The 25,096-nt window shown below is 43.0% G+C and overlaps 1 protein-coding gene across 1 annotated transcript in view; it reads right to left on the bottom strand.

The window, feature by feature from the left end:
• hcn2b (hyperpolarization activated cyclic nucleotide-gated potassium channel 2b) overlaps positions 1–25,096 on the bottom strand; it is a 130,662-nt gene that overhangs the window by 63,298 nt on the left and 42,268 nt on the right. Inside the window, exons 3-4 of the mRNA XM_080213257.1 lie at positions 21,353–21,514; positions 14,374–14,592 (exon numbers count right to left, since the gene is read on the bottom strand). Coding sequence (XP_080069383.1) covers positions 14,374–14,592; positions 21,353–21,514 — 381 coding nt within the window. The remainder of the gene's footprint in view (positions 1–14,373; positions 14,593–21,352; positions 21,515–25,096) is intronic.

Here is a 25,096-nt window from a genome sequence, read left to right on the forward strand (position 1 = left end):
TGTAAAGTACAGACAGCCCTGCCTTTCCCTTGTGTGATAGAACGAGGGCCATCTCTGTGCCATTTTTCCAGTGATTTAATGGAACACAGCAAATCCTTGGCAGCCTGGAGATAAGTTCATATTCCTACATATATAGCCTGAGGCAGCAAGGTATCCAAACTGCAGCTCACAATATGAAGCTCAGTACTGGCTGTGTTTACATTTCTTGTCCTGTTTGTGGCTATGGAGGTCAGCGCTGGTACCTCATTGGTGCACGAATCCTAAATTAGAACACCACAAATCTGTTGCCATCAGCAACTTGATGTGGAAATTAATGGCAGGGTGGATTTAAATGTTATATTCATTCGCTCTGGGCTCCGTGGTCCGTGACCCAATCAGCTAACAAAAATGACATGTGGTGCAATCTGCAGACTATACATTGCCCTGCAGCATTCTTTCCTCATCTGATAAGTGAGCACTGTGCAATTAAATTCCTTGGCCCCTAAATTTATTTGGCATCAGTGCAATCAGTTATATTTGTAAATGGCATTGGAATAATATATATACACACACACACTGATATAACAGGCTGCAGGGAAACCAAACAGGGGAACAAAGTTCACTGACAATCAGCTAGTCACATAATCTCTACAGTGCAGAACGAGGCCATTCAGTCCATTGAGTCTGCGCTGGCTCATTGAAATAACATTCTATCTAGTCCCATTTCACCTGCCTTATTCCTGTAACCTCATAACCTTGCACATTCACTAAGCCACAGTTTTTAGCTCTGCTGCATCACAGCCCCAGGAACACGGGTTCAATTCCAGACTCTGGTGACTGTCAGTGTGGAGTTTGCTTGTTCGCCCCGTAAAACCCACCCGACTGTGTGGGTTTCCTCCCACAGTCCAAAGGATGTGTGGATTAGGTTGATTGGCCATGCTAAATTGCCCCTTAGTGTCAGGGGAATCAGGATAAACATTGTCAGTGACCACTCGATGGGCCAAATAGCCTCCTTCTGCACCATAGGGATTCTATGATTCTTCTTCTTTCTTTTCAGATAACAGGTCAATTCCTTGATCGAACCTGCCTCTACCACCCTCTCCGGAAGTTCGTTCCAGACTCCAACCATCTTCTGGGTGAAAAAATGTTTTCCTCGCATCACGTTTCCTTTTGTCCATTGTTTTGAATGGGTGAACTCTAGTTCTTGATGCTGCCTTGAGTGGGAACAGTTTCACACTATTTAATAAAAGTAAAATACTACCAATGCTGGAAATCTAAAACAAGAACAGAAAAGGCTGGAAAATGTTAGCAGGTCCAGCACTATCTGTGGTGAGAAACAGAGTTAAAGTTTTGAGTCCAAATGAGCTAAAGGGAGGGCAAACATGATGGATTACATACAGTATAACAGGTGGAACACCCTCCCCCTCTCTCACTGGTTCTTTAATTTTGCTTTAAGAAACATTTACCTTTGTTTTCTTATTAACACATTCTGATATCTGAACTTTATGCCACCACTAACACCTTCTGTAGCCCTTCACACACTTCCATTAACACTTTTGACAAAGGCTCATCTGGACTCGAAACGTCAGCTCTTTTCTCTCCTTACAGAAGCTGCCAAATCTGCTGAGATTTTCCAGCATTTTCTCTTTTGGTTTCAGCTTCCAGCATCTGAGGTAATTTGCTTTTCGACATTAACACTTCCTCTGTCTCATGACCTGCGAATCTTTGTTGCAATTTCTCCTGGCTCCCACCTATCATTGACCTACTCTGCTCCAGATGTTCCAGCCCCCTCTTATAAAGTATATAATCCATCACACTTAGACCATAAGACATAGGAGCAGAATTAGGCCACTTGCCCATCAAGTCTGCTCCACCATTCAATCATGGCTGATATTTTTCTCGTACCCCTCCCGCTCTTTAACTTTGAAGATGACCCATGCAGACTCACAGCATTAACTCTGTTTCTCTCTCCACAGATGCTGCCAGATCTCCTGAGTTTTTCCAGCATTCACCACTTTTGTTTCACAATATTTATTCTACCTACACCCTTCAGTTTTGTTTCGGTCTTCACGGAGGAGGACGTGAATAATTTGCCGGGTGTTAGCGATGGAAAGGTGGTAGGACTGGAGGGTCTTAATGACATTACTGTTACTAGAGAGGTGGTGCTCGACAGACTGGAGGGGCTGATTGTGGACAAGTCCCCAGGACCGGATGGAATGCATCCGAGGGTTCTGAAAGAAATGGCGGAGGTGATAGTGGATGCCTTGGTGGTTATTTTCCAGACATCGCTGGATTCCGGGGAAGTGCCTGAAGATTGGAAAGCGGCTAATGTTACGCCGTTGTTTAAGAAGGGTGCCAGGCAAAAGGCGGGGAATTATAGGCCGGTTAGTTTAACGTCTGTTGTAGGTAAAATGTTAGAATCCATTATCAAGGAGGAAATAGCGAGGCGTCTTGAGGGGAATTGCTTGATAGAGCAGACGCAGCACGGTTTCGTTAAGGGGAAGTCGTGTCTGACAAATTTATTGGAGTTCAATGAGGATGTGTCTAGGGTGGTGGATAGAGGAGAGCCGGTGGATGTGGTCTTTCTGGATTTTCAGAAGGCGTTTGACAAGGTACCTTACAAGAGGTTACTGCAGAAGGTCAGGGGACATGGAGTTGGGGGTAGGGTGTTAGCGTGGATAGAGGACTGGTTGCCAAATAGGAGGCAGAGAGTGGGGGTCAATGGGTGCTATTCGGATTGGCGGTTGGTGACTAGTGGAGTGCCTCAGGGGTCGGTGCTGGGGCCTCAGCTATTTACCATTTATATAGATGATCTGGAGGAGGGAACCGAGTGTATGGTGTCGAAATTTGCTGATGACACCAAGGATGGTGGAAAGGCAAATTGTGCGGAGGGTGTGGAGAGTCTACAGAAGGATCTAGATAGGCTGGGCGAATGGGCCAGGAAATGGCAAATGGAATTTAATGTTGGCAAGTGCGAGGTGGTCCACTTTGGTAGGAATAATGGTAGGAAGGATTATTACTTACATGGAGAAAAACTGCAGCAGGCGACGGTGCAGAAGGGACCTCGGGGTCCTTGTGCATGAGTCGCAAAAACCCAGCTTGCAGGTGCAGCAGGTGGTCAGGAAGGCGAATGGGATGCTGGCCTTCATAGCGAGGGGGATTGAATATAAAAGTAGGGAGGTCTTGCTGCAGCTGTATAGGGCATTGGTGAGGCCGCAACTGGAGTACTGTGTGCAGTTTTGGGCGCCGTACTTACGCAAGGATATTTTGGCCTTGGAGGGAGTGCAGAGGAGGTTTACAAGGCTGATGCCGGAGTTGAGGGGGTTGAGCTATGAGGAGAGGCTGAATAAACTAGGCTTGTACTCGTTAGAGTGAGGGGAGATCTCATTGAGATGTATAAGATGATGAATGGGATGGATAGGATAGAGGTGGAGAGACTCTTCCCGCTCAGAAAGGACAGTAGGACTAGGGGGCACAGCCTCAAGATAAAGGGGGGGCGGTTTAGAACGGAGTTGAGGAAGAACTTCTTCACTCAAAGGGTGGTGAATCTCTGGAATTCTCTGCCCGTTGAAGTGGTGGAGGCTGCCTCGCTAAATATTTTTAAGACGCGGGTTGATGGGTTTTTGATAAGAGAGGGGATTAAGGGTTATGGGGAGAGGGCGGGAATGTGGAACTGAGCCACGACAGATCAGCCATGATCTTATTGAATGGCGGGGCAGGCTCGAAGGGCTAGTTGGCCTACTCCTGCTCCTATTTCTTATGTTCTTATGTTCAGGGTCTTAGATACTTCTATCAAGTCCCCTTTTCTTTCATGGGATGTGAGCATTGCTGGTTGGGCTAGCATTTATTGCCCTTGAATGATCTAGGTCATTTCCATAGAATCCCTTCTGCCCATCAAGTCTGCACCTACTCTCCAGAAGAATATTTCACCCAGGCCTGCACCCCCATCCTATCTCCGTAACCCCACTCGCTCACCACGACTAATCTACCTAACTGACGCATCTTTGGAGTGTGGGAGGAAATCAGAACACCCAAAGGGAACCCATGCAGATGTGCAAAATCCACACAGGATTTTGGATGGAATTGAACCTGGGTCCCTGGAGGCAGCAGTGTAAACCATTGTGCCACTGTGCAGAGGACATTTTGCTGTGGGTCTATCACATGTAAACCAGACAAGATGAGGATAGCAAATTTTTTCCCTGGAAGGACTTTAGGGAATCAGATTCGTTTTTATGATAATCAAATATGATTTAGCCTCAATACCAGATTTTCTTTTTTAGAACTGAATCCAAACTTCACCATCTACCACGGTGGGATTCGAATCCAAGCTCCCCTGAGCATTACCGTAGGTCTCTGGATTATTAGTCCAGTGACAATATCACGATGCCACTGCCTTCCATTGATCTATATCACTACACCACTGCCCTCTCTCCATATTCAGATATTAAAAAGAGCCCATAATGTGCCACAAGGCTGATCTAATATTTAACATATGGAACATTAACACTGTGAACTGCACTATTCCTCTCTTTCTCTCCAACTGCTGTCAGAATTATGTAGTAATTCTGATGTCTTTTGTGACACCAGCACTACATCAAAAGGGATTTTTGCATTGATCGACTGTCACCACCTGCGTTGTTACATTCCCTCAATAAGATCACCTCTCATTTTTTCTGAACTCCAGTGTATATCATCCCTGCCCTAAAATTTTAAGTCTGAAGTTAAATTATTAGTGTCACAAGTAGGCTTACATTAACACTGCAAGAAGTTACAGTGAAAATCCTCTAGTTGCCACACTCGGGCGCCTGTTCGGGTACACTGAGGGACGAATCAGCATAGTCAACCCACCTAACCAACACATCTTTCGGAATGTGAGAGGAAACCGGAGAGCTGGAAGAAACGTTCGCAGATACAGGGAGAATGTGCAGACTCCGCACAGACAGTGACCCAAACCGGGTCCCTGGGTCTGTGAGGCAGCAATGCTAAATACAATGCCACCGTGCTGCCCCAACCTTCTCAACCTTTCCTCATGTGCCAAATGTTGCTCTCGAAGAGATATCACACACAGCCAAGCAATAGGATTCCTTCCCAGTTTCAACCCTGCCCCGAACTTGAAGTTGGCATCTCGAGCCAGCATTTTCTGGGTTGGGGTAAATGAGATTTGGAAACAAGCGGGGCGGATGAAAACAACACTCAGTTGATTTATTTTAAGGAGATTTCTTTATGCACTTGTCACAAAGCTGAAGATACAGATGGGACCCAACTTGTTCTGCAAGATGTTTCATCACAAGATGCTACAGAATAATTTGCATGATCTACTGTAATCCCACTTCTTGTCTTTTTTAGCAAATCTAGTGAGATTAAGGAATATTGCAACTGTGGGCACATTTAATACCACACAAGATGTCACTCTTTGAAGAAAAGCATTATTAAAAGAGCTGGCATCATTCTACAGCTGTTTCATCAAGATTAGACAGGAATTTATTCACGTAATCCAATCACTAAAGATAGCTCGGGAAAATCTAATCAATCAGGATTGGAAATTCACACTAATAGTTAGACCTAAATTGTCTTAAAATGTAGCATTTTATGAAATCTTAACCTCGGATTAACCCCTCACAACAGTGAATAAAGTGGAATTCTAGCATAGAAGATATCATGATTTAACTTTCAAAGGCTGTGATATGTAACATTAATTTATTTGTAATTTCTGCTTGTGCAGAAACCCTCTAAATAGCAGCATGGTTCAAAAGACTCCCTGAACTTCTGAAAATCTAGAACAATTATACATCAAAAGAAGTGAATGTTAGAAAGATCAATTACTTCAAATCATCCACTGTATTTTATAGCTAATCAAGTACTTACTTGAAATGCAGAGAAGTTTTATCAGCCAATTTTCATACAGCAAGTTCCCACAAAAACCAATGAGATGGATGACGGGGAAATGTAATTTAGTTATGTTGGCCGAGGGAGTGTCCACTCTTCTTCAAATGGGCAAGGGGTTGGGGGGGAGGGGTTGGAGCAATTCTTTCTGGTTCCATTAATAATTCCAGCTGGAAATCCCGTTGGCTCAGTGAATTTGGTGCCACACTCAAAATGGGAGTTGCGCCAGGCATTCCCTGCCCATTCCAGCTGGTGTGATCAGGATCTCACCCAGTGAGGGGGAAGGACCTGACTGGGCAAGAACCTGATCACAACTCATTTGCATTCATTTTAATCTTGTTAGTGAGATTAAAGTTGATTTGATTTGATTTATTATTGTCACATGGACTGGGCTACAGTGAAAAGTATTGTTTCTTGTGTATTATACAGACAAAGCTTACCATTCATAGAGGGAAGAAGGAAAGGAGAGGGTGCAGAATGTAGTGTTACAGTCATAGTTAGGGTGTAGTGAAAGATCAACATTGCAGCAGCCTCACGGAATGCTGGCCTAGCAGATCTCACCACTGGCCATTGGTGGGTCTCATCTACAAAACAAGTTGTGGGTGGTGTGCAGAAAATCCTGCCCTTAAGGGGTTTTTTTTGCTGGAAGATTTTCCTGTGGCTTTTTTTTCACATTTCAGGAAGACCTTGCATGCAAAACACACAAATTCGACAGAGGTCGAGGTTCCCATTTTGAGGACCACAGGAAAATGTTATTGCCTCCTTTATACAGTTTGTGTGTGCTGCTGTTGATTCTGGAAGCCCTAAAAAAGGCTTGCTTTCTTGAAGAGTTTGTAACCATCAGGAAAGCCTAATGAGGAGCTGGGAGCATTCTTAAAAATCAGTCTAAAATGTTTTTACACCTTGAAATGTCACCATTAGATGCTGCACTGTAATGTAGATTTTTTTAATGTAATGACTCATCATAGAGATCTGTTTAGAAAGGTGAGTTGGCCCATTACATTGACCATCTTTGTGTTTGTGTTGTAATGCACTAAAGTAGTTTTTTTCATTGGAGAAAGTGCCATAATGCATGACAAAATGCAAAATAAATATCCTCTCAGCCATCGTGACCATGTTTGGTGCCATGATGTAAATCAACCAATGACTCTGGCTGTTAAAAAATCTTGCTTTTAAAAGTTGATTGATTATGGATTAACACAGATTTGAAATGGAAATGCAACTTTTTTCTATTCTGTCAATTTCAAGCAATGTAGCTGGAATCATTCCTTATGACAAATATATCCATTATGAATGCTTGGCTCAGCAGATGGTCCATTGATCCAAGAATGATTGAAAATTTTGAGAGGCTGTAATAATGGAATATACATCTTTGATGTGGTTTCTAAAGTAATGTTAGTAGCTGGGCTGGAAAACCAAAGCAGGCCTTCTAACCAGCCTGCCTTTTACTCGCCAACTTTAAGGGCATTCAAATGGCCATTGGGGAAGGCATATGGATAACATTGGAATAGTTTAGGTTAGAGGGTCATTAGATTGGTTCCACTGGTCGGCGTAACATCGAGGGCCGAAGGGCCTGTACTGCGCTGGAATGTTCTATGTTCTATCCCCCTTATGAACTCCATCATACTTTTCAAGATGCACTGTTAACTCCGAGCCCTCTGTGAGAAGACAAACATCCTGGGAAAAGTCACATGAGGGTCAGATGTGCATTTTGGAAGAAGTAAAAGTTTACAGATCAGGAAAATCCAGCCCTTTGGCCTTGAATACATAACCTACTGAATAGACTAGAGAGCATTAACACTCAGCTTTGGTCGACATTTCACCAATAATAATACAAATAAAGAGAGATTTAATATCGATGAAATCTCTTTGAGAACCTCCTCAGTCAAGAATGACAGCTACAATTATTATGTAGCTACAAAACAAATACAAAACTGATTAAACTTGTTGGCACATTTTGTAAATATGCTTTTAATTTTTTTTATTGGAGAAACCCATGTCTAATCTCGCTGAAAAGAAAATCAATATTAAACATAACTAGATGACATCTAGGACTCTCAATCCTGCTTCTTTATTCTTAATTAGTTATATTTTCCATTTCAAAAAAAACTGGCATCAAAATTCAATTATTTTTAGGGTTCTGTTCTTGTGTAGTTCTTGAATTAATTGAAATATTATCACGACTTAGGATCAGCGATTTGCTGCACAACTTTGTGACATCAGAGTGCAATTAAACCAGTGAAGCTTGTCAAGGATTGAAGCTTTCTTCTTGGCTTTGGTGGAGGGCAGATGTAATGACACACGGTCAATCAACAGCCTCATTCTAAAAGATATTTTGGATAATGGTTTCACTTTAGACTGTGATTCAGCAATCTCAAAATTATCACCATTATATTCAGCTGCTTTTCATTTTTTTTTGCCTTCCTCTCTGGAGGTTGTCTACTGATTGGTCTAGAACGGAATATTGCATCAATTCTGTTTCTTGGGACCCAAGGAAGACAATTCAGAATCAGAGAAAAACCACATGATTGACCCTCCATGTCAGAGGGCCGAGTGATGAGGAAACATGGAGAAACTGTGGCAATGCCAAGGGGAGGCGATGGCCTGGCAGTATTATTGCTAGACTATTAATCCAGAAACTCAGCTAATGTTCTGGGGACCCGGGTTTGAATCCTGCCATGGCAGATTAAATTAACTTTAAAAATCTGGAATTGAGTATCTACTGATGACCATGAACCCATTGCCGATTGTCATTAAAAACCATCTGGTTCACTAATGTTCTATAGGGAAGGAAATCTGCCGTCCTTACCCTGTCTGGACTACATGTAATGCCAAAGCCACGGCAACGTGGTTGACTTTCAACTGCCTTCCAATCTCAACTAGGGATGGGTAATAAATGCTGGCCAGCCAACAATGCCCATGTCCCATGAATGAATAACAATAAATCCTCACTTTATTTCTTTTTGCTACCACAGAAACCAAAGCTTTTAAAAAGATAACCAAGGAGTTCTTCAAAATGTAAAATAGCTCATCAATGTTACACTAGCATAGTTGCCAAGTGGTTCATGTGACCCACTGTTTTTGATAAGAGAGGGGATTAAGGGTTATGGGGAGAAAGCGGGAAAGTGGAACTGAGCAGCGACAGATCAGCCATGATCTTATTGAATGGCGGGGCAGGCTCGAAGGGCTAGATGGCCTACTCCTGCTCCTATTTCTTATTTCTTATGTTCTTATGATACTAAAGCTGTAGTGAGAATTTGGAGCCTGTACTGACCCTTATTTATTAGTGTCACAAGTAGGCTTACATTAACACTGCAATGAAATTATTGTGAAAATCCCCAAGTTGCCATACACCAGCACCTGTTCGGCTACACTGGGGGAGAATTTAGCACCTTTCAGCACATCTTTCAGACTGTTGGAGGAAACCAGAGCACCCAGAGGAAACCCACACAGGCAGGGGGAGAATGTGCAGACATTGCACAGACAGTGACCCAAGCTGGAAATCGAGCCCAGGTGACTGATGCTGTGAGGCAGCAATGCTAACCATTGTGCCACCGTGCCGTCCGATATAGAGCTGCCTAATGGATAGTCTCACAGAATTCAACTTGGTACCACATGTAATACAGAGAAATCCATTGTACATAAAACTAAATAAATTTCCTGGAGAAGCTTGCCGCATCTACCTGTGCTCTGGGAGCCATTTCTCCCCATCTGTGATTGTACTGAGCAACTTTAATCATTGCCAGGACAAAGCGAGCAACTATCAGATGCAACAACATTTCCGGAAGCAAGCATTAAACTACCACGTTGCTTGCCCATTGAGGGCATTATGGTCCTGTAGGATCAGTACTCACAGCCAACTGCTATTCCTAACCTTGTATTCTTCTTCACCTGCTTCAGTTAGTAGCCTCGCCATGAGCCAAAAAGCCTCCTTTTGTGCTGTAAAATTCTGTTTCTCTCTAAAACAGTGACTGCAGAATGGGTTCCAGCCAAACAATGACATCAAACACCAATCTCTTCTCCAATTGTGTGATTACACACGTGCAAGAGATTCTCCCAAGTCTTTGAAACTGAAATGGTTACAGTGCGGTGTCAAAACTCTGGAACTATTTAAATTATCACAGGAGAATCATAGAATTGTTACAGCACAAAAGGGAGACATTCAGCACCTGGGAATACCAGGTCTTGTGAGCACAACTCACCGAATCCCACTCCCCACCCTGTAGTTCTGCAAATATTTCCCTTCAGGTAATAATCTAATTCTCTTTTCATGGCCTTGATTGAGTCTGTACCCAGCACACTCTCAGCAGGTACATGCCAGTTCGGAACAGACCTCATTGTTGCTGCTTTTGACAATTTACCTTCAATCTGTATCTTCCAGTGTTTAATTCTTCCACCAATGGGAACAATTCCTTCTTCTCAACACTCTCCATCCCCTCATGATTTTAAACAATTCTTAATCTTTATTTCTCTGCGGAGAACACAGTCAACGTCTCCAATCTTTATGTTTTGTTGATGGGATTTGGGTGTCGTTGGCTCGACCAGCATTTATTGCCCATCCCTCATTGAGCTTGAGAAGGTGGCTGTCTTCATGAACTGCTACAATCTGTTGTAGGAACACCCAGGCTGCTGTTAGGAAGGGAATTCCAGGACTTTGATGCAGGGACAATGAAGGAACATTCCTCATCCCTGGAATAATTCTTATGGCTCTTTGCTGCACCCTCTCTAGTACCACTAACTCCAGGTAGTTGAAAAAAAAATTCCAAGCAAACCACTGAGCAGTTTCATCGACAATTGATCTAATTATACTTCATCCAGCATTAAGGTGAACTGCTGTGAGATTATCCCTTAGGAAAATCCACTGTTACACTTCAGGGCTCAGATCAGGCTCTAAATTCTCACTACAGCTTTAATGTCAGTGGGTCACATGGCTTGGTAACGATGTTGGTATGCTCTGATGTGCCATTTTATATTTTGATGAACTTCTCAGTTTTTTTTGCAATACTGAAATGCTTTAGTTTCTCTGCTTCCTCTCAGTCCTCTGACATGAAGGGTTGTTCATGTCTCTGACATTCCCTGACAATTCTGACACTGTCTCCCTTGGCTCTTGGTAAATGGTGCAATATTCTGTTGTGGACTGACCAGTATACAACTTGCTGTAAAGCTACATAGTTTAACATTTTATTTTCTCTGTTGTGTAAGCTGAACATAATGATCTTAACAGCACTTTCGACTTCCATAGTACAGAACCCATAGAATCCTCACAGTCCAGAAGAACCATCCAGTCCAGTGGATCTGCACCAACTCTCCAAAAGAGCAAGCCACCCAAGCTCTCCCCTCTCCCCATTATCCCACACATTTACCATGGCAAATCCACTCATTTACATATCTTTGGACACTAAGGGTCAATTTAGCATGGCCAATCCATCTAACCATCTAACATCTTTGAACTGTGTGACGAAACTCACGCAGACATGGGGAGAATGTGTAATCCACACAGACAGTCAGCCAAGGCTGAAATTGAACCTGGGTCTGTAGCATTGTGAGGCAGCATTACTAACTATTGTACCACCATAACTTCACCCTCATCCATTTCGCGGCAAGTCACTCAGCACTTACATTGTCTATTTTCCTTGTGTAAAATATTCACTTCTTTGAATTGCACTTTGATTACTTACATATTTATCCAACTTGTTCTGTTGCACCCCAATTGCCTCCTCAGATAATTGACCCTCTCCATTCCTTCAGTGAACTCATGAGTCAGTGAATTCGTAAACTTTTGCACTTAGCTGAAATTGACACTAATACAATTTTTAAAAAATCCGTAGAATTGCAACACCGATCGTTCCAGCATTCCTCTGCTCCAATACTACATCCACAAGTGTCTACCTTTTAAAAATTCATTTGTGGGACATGGGTGTCACTGGCTGGGCCAGCATTTATTGCCCATCCCAACTAAGAGTCAACCACATTGCTGTGGCTCTGGAGTCACATGTAGTACAGACCAGGTAAGGACAGCAGATTTCAGGAGTTATTCCGGAGGATTGGAAGATTGCGGATGTGGTTCCTTTATTCAAGAAAGGGAGAAGAGATAGCCCAGGAAATTATAGACCGGTGAGTCTAACCTCAGTGGTTGGCAAATTGATGGAAAAGATCCTGAGAGACAGGATTTATGAACATTTGGAGAGGTATAGTATGATCAAGAATAGTCAGCTCAGCTTTGTCAAAGGCAGATAATGCCTTTCAAGCCTGATTTAAATTTTTGAGAATGTGTCTAAACACATTGACGAAGGAAGAGTGGTAGATGTGGTTTATATGGACTTCAGCAAGGTGTTCGATAAGGTGCCCCATGCAAGGCTAATTGAGAAAGTGAGGGGGCATGGTATCCAAGGGGACATTGTTCTGTGGATTCAGAACTGGCTTGCCCGCAGAAGGCAAAGAGTAGCTGTGGATGGGTTTTTTTCTGCATGGAGGTCAGTCACCAGTGGAGTGCCCCACGGATCTGTTCTGGGACCCTTGCTGTTTGTGATTTTTATAAATGACCTGGATGAGGAAGTGGAGGGATGGGATGGTAAGTTTGCTCATGACACAAAGGTTGGCAGTGTTGTGGATAGTCCGGAGGGATGTCAGAAGTTGCAGCGAGACATTGATAGGATGCAAGACTGGGCGGAGAAGTGGCAGATGGACTTCAACCCAGATAAGTGTGAGGTGGTTCATTTTGGCAGGTCAAATGGGATGACAAAATATAACATTAAGGGTAAGACTCTTGGTAGTGTGGAAGATCAGAAGGATCTTGGGGTCCGGGTTCATAGGACGCTCAAATCAGCTTTGCAGGTAGAAGCTGTGGTTAAGAAGGTGTATGGTGTACTGGCCTTCATCAATCGAGGAATTGAGTTCAGGAGTTGGGAGATAATGCTGCAGCTTTATAAGACCATTGTCAGACCCCACTTGGAGTATTGTGCTCCGTTCTGGTCACCTCAGTACAGGAAGCCATTGAAAGGGAGCAGAGGAGATTTACAAGGATGTTGCCTGGATTGGATGGCATGCCTTATGAGGATAAGTTGAGAGAGCTTGGTCTTTTCTCCTTGGAGAGACAAAAAATGAGAGGTGACCTAATAGTGGTGTATAAGATGTTGAGAGGTATTGATTGAGTGGATTCTCAGAGGCTTTTTCCCAGGGCTGAAATGGCTGCCACAAGAGGACACAGGTTTAAGGTGCTGGGGAGTAGGTACAGAGGAGGTGTCAGGGGTAAGTTTTTCACTCAGAGGGTGGTGGGTGAGTGGAATCGGCTGCCGGTAGTGGTGGTGGAGGCGGATTCGATAGGGTCTTTTAAGAGAATTTTGGATAAGTACATGGCACTTAGTAAGATAGAGGGTTATAGGTAAGCCTAGTAGGTAGGGACACGTTCGAGGCAACTTGAGGGCCAAAGGGCCTGTTCGTGCTGTAGTTTTTCTATTTCCTTCCTTAAAGGACAGTTAGTGAACCAGATGGGTTTTTCTGACAATTGACAATGGTTCTTAATTCCAATTTTTTTTATTGAATTCAAATTCCACCATCTGCCATGGCGGGATTTGAACCCAGGTCCCCAGAACATTAGTTTGAGTTTCTGGATTAATAGTCTCGCGATAATGCCATTAGGCCATCGTCTCCCCTGACTGATCCTTTGAGACTCTTTTTTATCCATTCCCAAGATCTTCCAAAAAAACCTGAATAGTCTAAGCTCAATCAATTGGCTTCCATATAGAAACTTATCTGAGGTGATTTAGGAGCCCGTCTACTCTTCACATAGTACAAAGAACAAAAAACAAAGAACAATGCAGCACAGGAAACAGACCCTCCAGGCCTGTGCCGCTTATTGGTCCAACTAGACCATTTTTCTGTATCCCTCCATTCCCAGTCTGTTCATGTGACTATCCAGGTAATTCTTAAACAATCCCAGTGTGTCCGCCTCCACCACCCTGCTTGGCAGCGCATTCCAGGCCCCCACCACCCTCTGTGTAAAATATGTCCCTCTAATATCTGAGTTAAACCTCGGCCCCACCCCCCCCCACCTTGAACCTGTGACCCCTCATGTTTGTCACCTCCGACCGGGGAAAAAGCTTCCCAATCCGTACCCCTTATAATTATATTCATGCCAGGATGTTTACTTCGGGTGCCACTTCTGGAAGATCAGGCAGGGTCCTCCCTGGGGTGCTGATTCCTAAGTTATCACACAAGTAAGATTCAACTTTGGTCTGAATAATCAATTCCATAATTTCAAGTGGATTAGAGATGGCTGGATCTGTGTCATTCAAAAGTAAGCACTGGTGTGTACTGATCCAAGATATTGCCAATTCTTTCAAAGACCTTTAATAAAATGACAAGCTGAAAATTAATAGAAATGAAGAGCATGATCACATGTCATGGTTAAGGATGCTTTGTTGAGAATAGTACCCATCCCAACGGCTCATGGACAATATTAAATCGCTACTATATTGCTACTCATTAAACTTTTTAATGTAAGTATCCTACCTTTTCTTGATACTGGCGACGTGATGAGTCCAAAGACTGGATCAGGGCAGTCGCATGACCAATAAACATGGCATAGCAGGTGGCACCCACTATCATGCTTAGCATTGTTAGCCAGATATCTGACATGCTTTCCGGAGCCTGGCGACCATATCCAATACACAGCATGTGGCTCATTGCCTTAAACAGTGCAAAAGAGTAGAGCTCACTCCAAGAATCATTCTGCCAAATAAAAGAAAAGAAAATAGAAGATCAAAGTATTTAAAAACATTACTTAAGTATTGTTCCCTTTTTCCATATTTATCAGCTAGCCCTCTGTCTTGATTTGACATTTAAAAATTCAAAGCAGGCCAACTTTTTTTTAAACGAAAGGAGATTTCTGTTTGAACCTGATATTGTAACCATTTCAATTTTTGTAGGTGTAGGGGTGATAGAGAACAGGACGGCAGAAAGACGGAAAGGATAAGAGGTGGGAGAAAAGCGTAAAGAGCAAGAAGGAGGGTGTTGGATGATATGCAGTGAAATATAAAGAGATAAATAGCATTTGCTCTGTCAGTCAGTTCATTTTGAGATTTTAAAATAACCATATATTAAACTCAATTTCTATTTATAAAAGATTTTAAAATTTCACATATTGACACTTCATGTGCTTATTGAATAGTCATGTCACATTACCATGCCGCATTGATTAAGAACATAAAAACATAAGAAATAGGAGCAGGAGTAGGCCATCTAGCCCTTCGAGCCTGCCCCGCCATTCAATAAGATCATGGCTGATCTGAAGTGGATCAGTTCCACTTTCCCTCTTTCTCCCCATAACCCTGCATTCCCTTGCCTACCAAAAACCTATCTACCCGTGTCTTAAATATATTCAGCGAGGTAGCCTCCACCACTTCAATGGGCAGAGAATTCCAGAGATTCACCACCCTTTGAGTGAAGAAGTTCCTCCTCAACTCTGTTCTAAACTGCTCCCCCCTTATCTTGAGGCTGTGCCCTCTAGTCCTGCTGTCCTTTCTGAGCGGGAAGAACCTCTCCACCTCTACCCTATCCATCCCTTTCATCATCTTATATGTCTCACTGAGATCTCCCCTCATCCTTCTAAACCCCAAAGTCGTCTATAGGCCCCCGAATAATGATCTGGAGGTGGGGCGGGCTGTTAACGCGCAAATAAATGTGGCGTGCAGGAATGGGATGGCCATAATTATGGGGGATTTCAATCTGCATATTGATTGGTCGACCCATGTTGGACGCGGTGGGCTCGAGGAGGAGTTCTTGGAATGCTGCCGGGATAGTTTCCTTGAACAGTGTGTGTTGGAGCCGACGAGGGAGCGAGCTATCTTGGATCTGGTGTTATGTAATGAGGCGGGTAGAATTAGGGACCTTGTGGAGAAGGATCCTCTTGGGGAGAGTGATCATTGTATGGTGGAGTTTCTGGTGCAGATGGAGGACAACAAAGTGGGTTCCCGGACACGCGTCCTCTGTTTGAACAGAGGGGAGTACGGTAGGATGAGAGAGGAATTGGCGAATGTGGACTGGGGGAGCACATTGGAAGGTAGGTCTGCTGAGGAGCAGTGGAGGATTTTTAAGGAGATCTTTCTTGGTGCTCAGCTGAAATTTATTCCGATGGTCAAAAAGGACCGTAGGAGGAGAGAAAATCAGCTGTGGATAACGAAGGAGGTGAAGGAAAGTGTTAAATTAAAAGCGGAGGCGTTTAGAGTAGCTAAGAGTAGTGGGCGAGAAGAGGATTGAGAGAGGTTTAAATGTCAACAAAGATTGACAAAGAAATTGATAAAGAAGGGTAGGAGAAACTATGAAGCTGGGCTAGCGCTTAATATAAAAAAGGATAGCAAGAGTTTTTATAAGTATATAAAAAGGAAGAGGCTGGCTAGGGTGAACGTTGGGAATAAACTAGGCTTGTACTCGTTAGAGTTTAGAAGAATGAGGGGAGATCTCAATGCGACGTATAAGATGATGAATGGGATGGATAGGATAGAGGTGGAGAGACTCTTCCCGCTCAGAAAGGACAGTAGGACTAGGGGGCACAGCCTCAAAATAAAGGGGGGCGTTTTAGAACGGAGTTGAGGAGGAACTTCTTCACTCAAAGGGTGGTGAATCTCTGGAATTCTCTGCCCGTTGAAGTGGTGGAGGCTACCTCGCTAAGTGTTTTTAAGACGCAGGTTGATGGGTTTTTGATAAGAGAGGGGATTAAGGGTTATGGGGAGAGGGCGGGAATGTGGAGCTGAGCCACAACAGATCAGCCATGATCTTATTGAATGGCGGGGCAGGCTCGAGGGGCTAGTTGGCCTACTCCTGCTCCTATTTCTTATGTTCTTATGTTCTTGTGTTCTAACAAGTACAAGCCTAGTCCATTCAGCCTCTCCTCATAGCTCAACCCCCTCAACTCCGGTATCAGCCTAGTGAACCTCCTCTGCACTCCCTCCAAGGCCAAAATATCCTTGCGCAAGTGCGGCGACCAAAACTGCACACAGTACTACAGCTGCGACCTCACCAGTTGCAGCAGGACCTCCCTACTTTTATATTCAATCCCCCTTGCTATGAAGGCCAGCATCCCATTTGCCTTCCTGACCACCTGCTGCACCTGTAGGCTGGGTTTTTGCGACTCATGCACAAGGACCCCCAGGTCCCTCTGCACCGTAGCATATTGCAGCTTTTCGCCCTGTAAGTAGTAGTCCTTCCTACCATTATTCCTACCAAAGTGGATAACCTCACACTTGCCAACATTGTATTCCATCTGCCAGGTCCTCGCCCATTCGCTCAGCCTATCTAGATCCCTCTGCAGACTTTCCACACCCTCCACACAATTTGCTGTTCCACTTATCTTTGTGTCATCAGCAAATTTTGACACCTTACACTCGGCTCCCTCCTCCAGATCATCTATATAAATGGTAAATAGCTGAGGTCCCAGCACCGATCCCTGGGGCACTCCACTAGTCACCATCCGCCAATCCGAATAGCACCCATTGATCCCCACTCTCTGCCTCCTATTTGACAGCCAATCCCCTAGCCATGCTAACACCTTACCCCCAACTCCATGCCCCCTAACCTTCTGTAACAACCTTTTGTGCGGCACCTTATCAAACGCCTTCTGAAAATCGAGAAACACCACATCCACCGGTTCCCCTCTATCCACCGCACTAGACACATCCTCAGAGAATTCCAATAAATTCGTCAGACACGACTTCCCCTTAATGAAACCATGCTGTGTCTGCTCTATCAAACAATTCTCCTCAAGATGCCTCGCTATTTTCTCCTTGATTACGGATTCAAGCATTTTTCCTACAACAGACGTTAAACTAACCGGCCTATAATTCCCTGCCTTTTGCCTGCTACCCTTTTTAAACAGCGGCGTAACATTAGCCGTTTTCCAATCTTCCGGAACTTCTCCGGAATCCAGTGAGGTTTGGAAAATAATCACCAAGGCATCCACTATCACCTCCGCCATTTCCTTCAGAACCCTTGGATGCATTCCATCCGGTCCTGGGGACTTGTCCACCATCAGTCCCTCTAGTCTGTCGAGCACTACCTCTCTAGTAACAATGATCTCATTCAGGCCCTCCACTCCTACCATCTTCCCATCGTTAACACGGCAAACTATTCACGTCCAAACTATTAAACACCTGGGAGGTACGCTTAAAGAGTAAGACATGCTTACTTACAATTATACTTACCTTCTACTTGAAGGTTCATGCTGCAGTGTACTACAGCTCCTCTTGTTTCATCATTTTTTCCCTCTGCTTTCTGGTGTAGCCATCCGTCCTGTATCTTCTCCATGTATTCTCATTGTTGCTTGAAGCACAACCAGATGTCTCCTAGTTTCCGGATCTGTCCCCCTTGCTGCCGCTTATGGTGAAGTTTCAACCTTGGCGCCATCTTCTGATCAGCTGCTTCCACAGACCATCCACCTTCACTGTCGCAGCTTTTGCTGCTACCATTCCACATTAAGCCTTGGATCTTCACCCACTTGCAAGGTCGCAAGTCTCCTGCCTTGAGCCATTGCCACCATTTAATGCCACATTTCCCTACACATCCAAAGCCTAACCTCACGTCCCAACACCAAGACCATTAATCTGGGTATCACTACCATGCACCTCTTGCACATATTGGAAAGTTGACTTATTTATGATATGCCTACAGACAAAGAATTGAGATTTCTCTTTTATTGTTTACTGGAACTTTGAATTTACCTAATCAGCAACTTGCATTTATGTTGTATCTATAATGTAGGTGTGTGATTTGGTGATGTTATAGAATCAATGAATGTAGAACACAGGGGAAATCCTTTCAGTCCATTGTTTCCGTGCCAAGAGAAACCAGTTTCTTCATAAAATAATGTAATGTTAAGTACAGTTTGAGTTGCAGGGTTGAATAAACTCTGCAAGTGATCATTTTCAAATTACTTTAATTATGGAGAGTTAAAACAGCTCTCTGCATTTTCAGCATGGGTGAGAGATATTTTTATTTCTTATTTGCCTCCTCAAAACATAACCGAAAGAAAATGCTAAAAATATTTGCAGCGTGACTGCTGAAGTTATTTTTTAAGTTGCAACACACAAGCATGTGCATTTTAATAAAAACATTTTTTTTGATGGAGGGAGCACAGTCTGAGTGAAAGGTTAATGTCTTCCAACATCAGGCCTACTGCAAGAAGTCTACCTAGAATAAATGTGTCTATAATTAAGTTTGACAGGACCGTGTGACACATGATGGCTAGGAAATGCATTATTATATTACAAATAGATACAGAGATGTATGAAACATTCACCTCCTCCCCACATACACTTTCTATTCTTGAGAAAATGATGAAACATGAACAACTCATTAATAATTCACATTGGGAATAAGGAACTTACTTCGTGAGATATTGATGGGACAGTCAAAGAGACTATGCAACAAAAGTGAGACTAGATTAACTCAGAACAAAATATAGATCATTGATCGTAGAATCTTACATTATTATAGCACCATGGCAGGTCATTTGACACCATGTCTGTGCTAATTTTTCTTTTCACCCGAATTGCCTCGTTCAAACTCCACTCTCTTACCATACTTTACAATACTGTGGTTCCTCAACTTCTTAATTCAGGCTCTAAACGATTTTCCCTACTTTGCTTCAACTGTGCTGTGCAACTTCCCTCTAATTCCCTCCATGATTTCCTTAAATTGGTGTCTTTCCCCTGCTACCCTACCATTACCATCTCATGAACAAGTGCTAACACAATCCACTGACCAAACCCTTTATAAACTGACTTCTCTCAATTGGTTCCATGCTCTCGTTCCAGTGATAAAAACTTAGGGCCAACATTAACGACCCCGCCTTGTTGGGGGCGGAAAATGCAGCACGACGTTAAAATGTCCATTGACTTCAGCAGGACTGGAAAATCCACTGGTGGGAGGGGCCGTAAAATTCCACTCTTAGTTTCTCAAGTCCCTCTTGTAACCACACATTCACAGTAACAGCCTCGTAAAGTCAGACCAGACCTCTCCCATTGCTTTAAATCTTACCTGTAATGGAGTGGTCAAAACTTGCTGTACTTTTCTTTATTCTTTAATGCAACAGCTAAAGTTTTTTATTAAGTTTAACACTAATCTTGTTTTTGAATTTCATGCCTTTAGGTATATAAAAAAACACTTAATCCAACCCTCTGAATGACCTTATTGCGCTGCTAATTTTGTCTTCATATTCCTGGTCATCCACTTCATTTAAAATCTTAATATTTGATACGTATTTTCCTTCCCCATTCTTACTTCCATATTAATGTTTCATATTATCGTTAGTGACAGATATGAACTATATTGCACTGTAAGTTGCAAACAGCATTTTGTTCTTTCCAACTCGAATGGTCTTGAGTTCAATAACCGTTTCCAATTATTATTTTCATTGAATATTAATACAGCTAACCGCTTCTATTCAAGATAGTTTAACCGTGATAAATTTAAAACAATACTTCCAAGAACTATTATGATAAGAACAATTCCAAATACTAGGAACTTGATTATATTTGCCTTTCGTTCCTTCAATTCAACCAATTCCTCTACTGAGAAACAGAATGACATATCAAAACATTTTCCATGTAATGCAGTTAACTTTCCTTTATAATATTGTGTTGTATTATGAGACATATGAATGTAACTGATATGACTTTTAAAATGTAGAAATCATTTTGTATCTAATAAATTGCTTGTACGAAATATGAATGAAATAATTTGTGCCTAATGTTCCATTTTTAAGTTTACAATTAAGCGCTATTTTTGAAGCATCACTCAATAGAGATCAAATCAAAATTTAAACACTCCCAGGAAAAATTCATTAGCAACTCCAATTCATTGTTTTCTTTATAAGAGTGCAATCTGTTCCATATTCTAATACAGCACAATTACACCTTTTTAGGCAAAGGTCAACTTGATTTTGCCAGATTAAACGGCATTTATGGACCTTGAGTCTGGATCAGAGCTAAAATGCTTCAAGAATGGAAATGCTTTAGCTAAGATTTTATATTACCTCACTTGGTGGGATGTGTTACAGATCACTGGGAGCCAGAGTTGCTATGGCAACATACGCTTTTACATGGATATTGCAGCCTGCAGTCACGGACGGAGATGGCAGAGGCTCTGGCTTTCTTTGCATCACATGGCTGACCAGGAATCTCTTCCGTTCTTATTGCCTACTGTTGGCACGTGTTGGGAGAACTTGCAGGTTGATAATCAACCAGGTCATTTGTGTAATGGTCACATCTTCCTTGGCCACCAAGGTGGAACTTGAATCTGGAACTACAGACTTGGAGGCAGAGGGTTGCTAACCACTGCACAACAAGACCTCCATTACTTCACGTACATAACTAGATCCTAACATGTTCTGTCATGTTGGAAATTGCATTGTAAGAAAGAAATGGAAGAAAACAAGATGTTTTGTGGCAATAGAAAAGATGAGGAAATAATTATAGAATTCCATTTTGGTACTTACCACCATATTATTTAAAGAAACCCAACAGTCATTCGGAAAGTCTTGAAGCAATGGCACAAGAAACTGTAGGCATCCATCCCAGTGGCACAAGAGCAGCATCATTCCAATAAGGTTAAATATTCTCATCACTGCACTGGCAAGGTCATAGGTCATATGAAAGATCTTTTGGCAAGAGAAAAAGAAAATGTGGTTATAAAATAGAGTTTTAGCTTTTTATGTGTCAAACCAGTCATACAAATACAACCAATCAGAAAGCAGGATACAATTGGGAAAAATAACGCAACTTGCATTAATGGAGTAACGAACCTTAATCAGAGTCCTGCAATTAGATAAGTACTTAAATTAATGGGTGCTCTAAACTTTATTATTCTTTGAAATAACAATTAGCATTTAATGAGCCTAAAGTTAGAAGACCTTACATTACACAAGATATCAAGCTTTACAAATGCTGCGCAAACTTGATCATAATTGAATCAATGGCACAAAGAGGCATTATTCAATATATACATATTTCTAATTGCAACTTGAGAAATGCAATTACTTTATCTATAATTTAACACATTTAAAATTAACATTAATCTATTCTGCTTATTGCAATGGTAATTATAAGTTGCTATAAAGTTGTTTCTGGATGCCACTTGTTCCCTAAATGCAATTTAAAATTGGGACAGAACAGTGGCACAGTGGTTAGCACTGCTGCCTCACAACGCCAGGGACCCAGGTTCAATTCCTGGCTCGGGTCACTGGCTGTGCGGAGTCTGCACATTTCTCCCCGTGTCTGCATGGGTTTCCTCTGGGTGTTCCAGCTTCCTCCCACAGTCCAAAGACGTACGATTAGGTTGATTGGCCATAATAAACTGCCCCTTAATGCCAGGGGAATGAGGAGGGTAAATATGTGGAGTTACGGGGATAGTACCTGGATGGGATTGTTGTCGGCGCAGGCTCGATGGGCCAAATGGTGACATTCTGCACTGTAGATTCTATGATTCTAATCATGGTACTTTCACAATAGACGAGGTTGGAATGAAACTTTCTTAGCCTACAGTTGTCTAACTATACAGCTTGATGTGGAATATTACAATAGTCTATTTAACTTTATTAGACTTGCCAGGCCCATGGCATTGACACGTGGTGTGGCCATAATTTCAGAACCATGATCCCGAATTTCTGGCTGAATTTTCACAGAGTTGGGGAGAATCCGTGGAGGGGTGAAATTGATGGCCTGGATCAAATTCTGGAATTGCTCACTCCATTTTTGGGATTTTTGATTTTTCAGAGTGCCCATTAAGGGTGTGGGCTGGTTCAGTTCACAAGCATGCACCCTGCACTCCTGACCTTAGGTCCCTGAGCGAGAATCAGTACGTCCCAGTACAGGCAAGCGTTTCAAATAGTTATGGTTCACAGGACCTCAAGATGCAAAGGATATGTTCAAAACCTCCTCCTCACTTGGCCTCATGCCAAAGTGTGCTTCTCATCAATCCCTATGGACCCTTATAGTCCCCATGCTAAACTGTGGCATTTCAATGTTCATTCATCTACTATACACTGTATAGAACCAATGAATCATATAGTGACAACTGTATGCATGAAAAAGGCATTGAAAAATGTCATTCATTGATAACTTTCTACTTTAAAACAAGATCTCTTTTACTATAAAAGTGTCAATCATCCAGAGCATTTAAATATCAATAGCTGAAATTGTAAGCACTTGAAACCTCGATCTTCTGTATATAAACATTGTGCAATTTACAGAAGAGATCAGGGAACCAGAGCTGTCAATTAAGCATTGTTTTCCTGGGGCTTAGGTATTTCAGTACTTTAATAGATTGTTGGGCTCTCTCTCATACCTTAATATGCATTCTTGACTGACAGTCCAGACCTTGGGGCGGTAGGGTGGTGGGGGGGGGAGTGTGGCAGTGCGTGGTGTGCATAGGAGCCTTAGCAGGCGGTGGAAGAGGAAGGGATAGCCATAAGAGGTCATGGATGGGACCTGGGGAGTGTGAACGGTGAGAGCTGGAAGATCTTTCTCTTTTGCATCATAACTGGGACAAAGTCCCACGCCACCCACATGGCTCTCCGCAGTCCCTGTGGTTACTTCCAAACTCATTCCCATGTCAGACTGCAACCAAACTTGCCCCCTCCCCCTCAATCTCCATGGAATCCTGTCTTTCCAGGCATTTTCTCCTGAGGTGGGTAGACAGAGCCAAGAATTTTCCCAGCTCCTATCACCAGCCTCAAGGATGAAAATCCAGCCCGATTCTCTCAGGATCCACATGCCTTTGATTTTTTGATTTGAGTTGTTATTGTCATATGTATTAGTTTACAGTGAAAAGTATTGTTTCTTGTGCGCTATACAGACAAAGCATACCGTTTATAGAGAAGGAAATGTGGGAGTGCCTCAGGGACAGTTTGGAATTTTGTAAAGGCTGGCAGTGGTAGAAGGAATGAGAAATCCACCTGCCGCCAACTAACGGTCCATCCACCTCCTTCAAGAGCTTATTTAGGGGCTTGTGCTTTTGGGAATATCATTTTTAATTTTCATTCTGATCTGTCTGGTGTATTTTAGCGTCCAGTTTTCAGGCTCACAGCAGAGACATCAGAATGTTTGAATTCAGGGGAACTGAAGTTTGATAACCAACTAAAGCGTTGTGCCTTTTGATTGGTTAATGACACTTTTCCTCCATGATCCAGCTCCTGTTCTATTGGATAAGGCAGCAGCGGGCTCCTACATGGGCCCCACCCACCTTCGCCACTGCCAGTAAGAAGTCTCACAACACCAGGTTAAAGTCCAACAGGTTTATTTGGTAGTAAATGCCACTAGCTTTCGGAGCACTGCCCCTTTGTCAGGTGAGTCACTGGCACCAGACTGGCGACTCCCACCTCCTGGAGGTGCTCAGCACCGTTAATGGGGCACCAAGTCTGCCTCCTGCTTAATTGGGACATTTGAATTTAAAAATTGCTTCGTAAGAGTGACAGAGTTAAGGATCCAGAATTCATCTGGATCTCAGATTCCTGATTCTGTTCTGAAAATCTGACCCTTTGGCTGGAATTTTACCGGCATGCCGTCCCGGAATCGGGGTGGGTGAGGCTCACAGAACGGAATTCTCCGTTGGCCTCGGGTGGGATTTTACAAACCTCGCCCAAGAGAGGTGATAAAATACCAGCCTTTATCTGTGGATATTTCGCCTAAAACCTAAGCTTCTTTTGTACAACATAGGCAAATCTGCTATCCCTTTCTAAAGGCAACATACTGAAACAAAAACAGAAAATGGTGGGAAATCTCGGCATCTGTGGGGAAAGCAACGGAGAGAATGGGTGGGATTCCCTGGCTTCCCAGCCGCATGTACTTCTCAGTAGTGGGATGCTGCTCACTATTCACTGCCCGCAGGGTTCATTGGTCCCACAGTGGTCAATGATATTTCTCATTGATGTCACCCCACCAGGAAACCAGACGGAGGGGGTGCTCTGCCAGCGAGACCAGGGAATCTCACCAAGGTGAACAGTCCGGGATTTCCAGCCAGCGTTTTGCGTCCATGTGAGTTCAGATTAAAATCAGATTCAGAGTCATTCGGACTCAAAACATTAACGCTATTTTCTCTCTCCACCGATGCTGCTAGGCCTGCTGAGTTTTTCCAGCATTTTCTGTTTGTGTTCTATTAAATGCCTTACTTGATTCATAGAATCATGGAATCCCTCCAGTACAGAAGGCAAAGTCCCTCGAGTCCGTACTGACCACAAAACCAC

Source organism: Carcharhinus amblyrhynchos, chromosome 26 (assembly GCF_965287045.1).
Source record: "Carcharhinus amblyrhynchos chromosome 26, sCarAmb.v2.hapA, whole genome shotgun sequence".
NCBI lineage: Eukaryota > Metazoa > Chordata > Chondrichthyes > Carcharhiniformes > Carcharhinidae > Carcharhinus > Carcharhinus amblyrhynchos.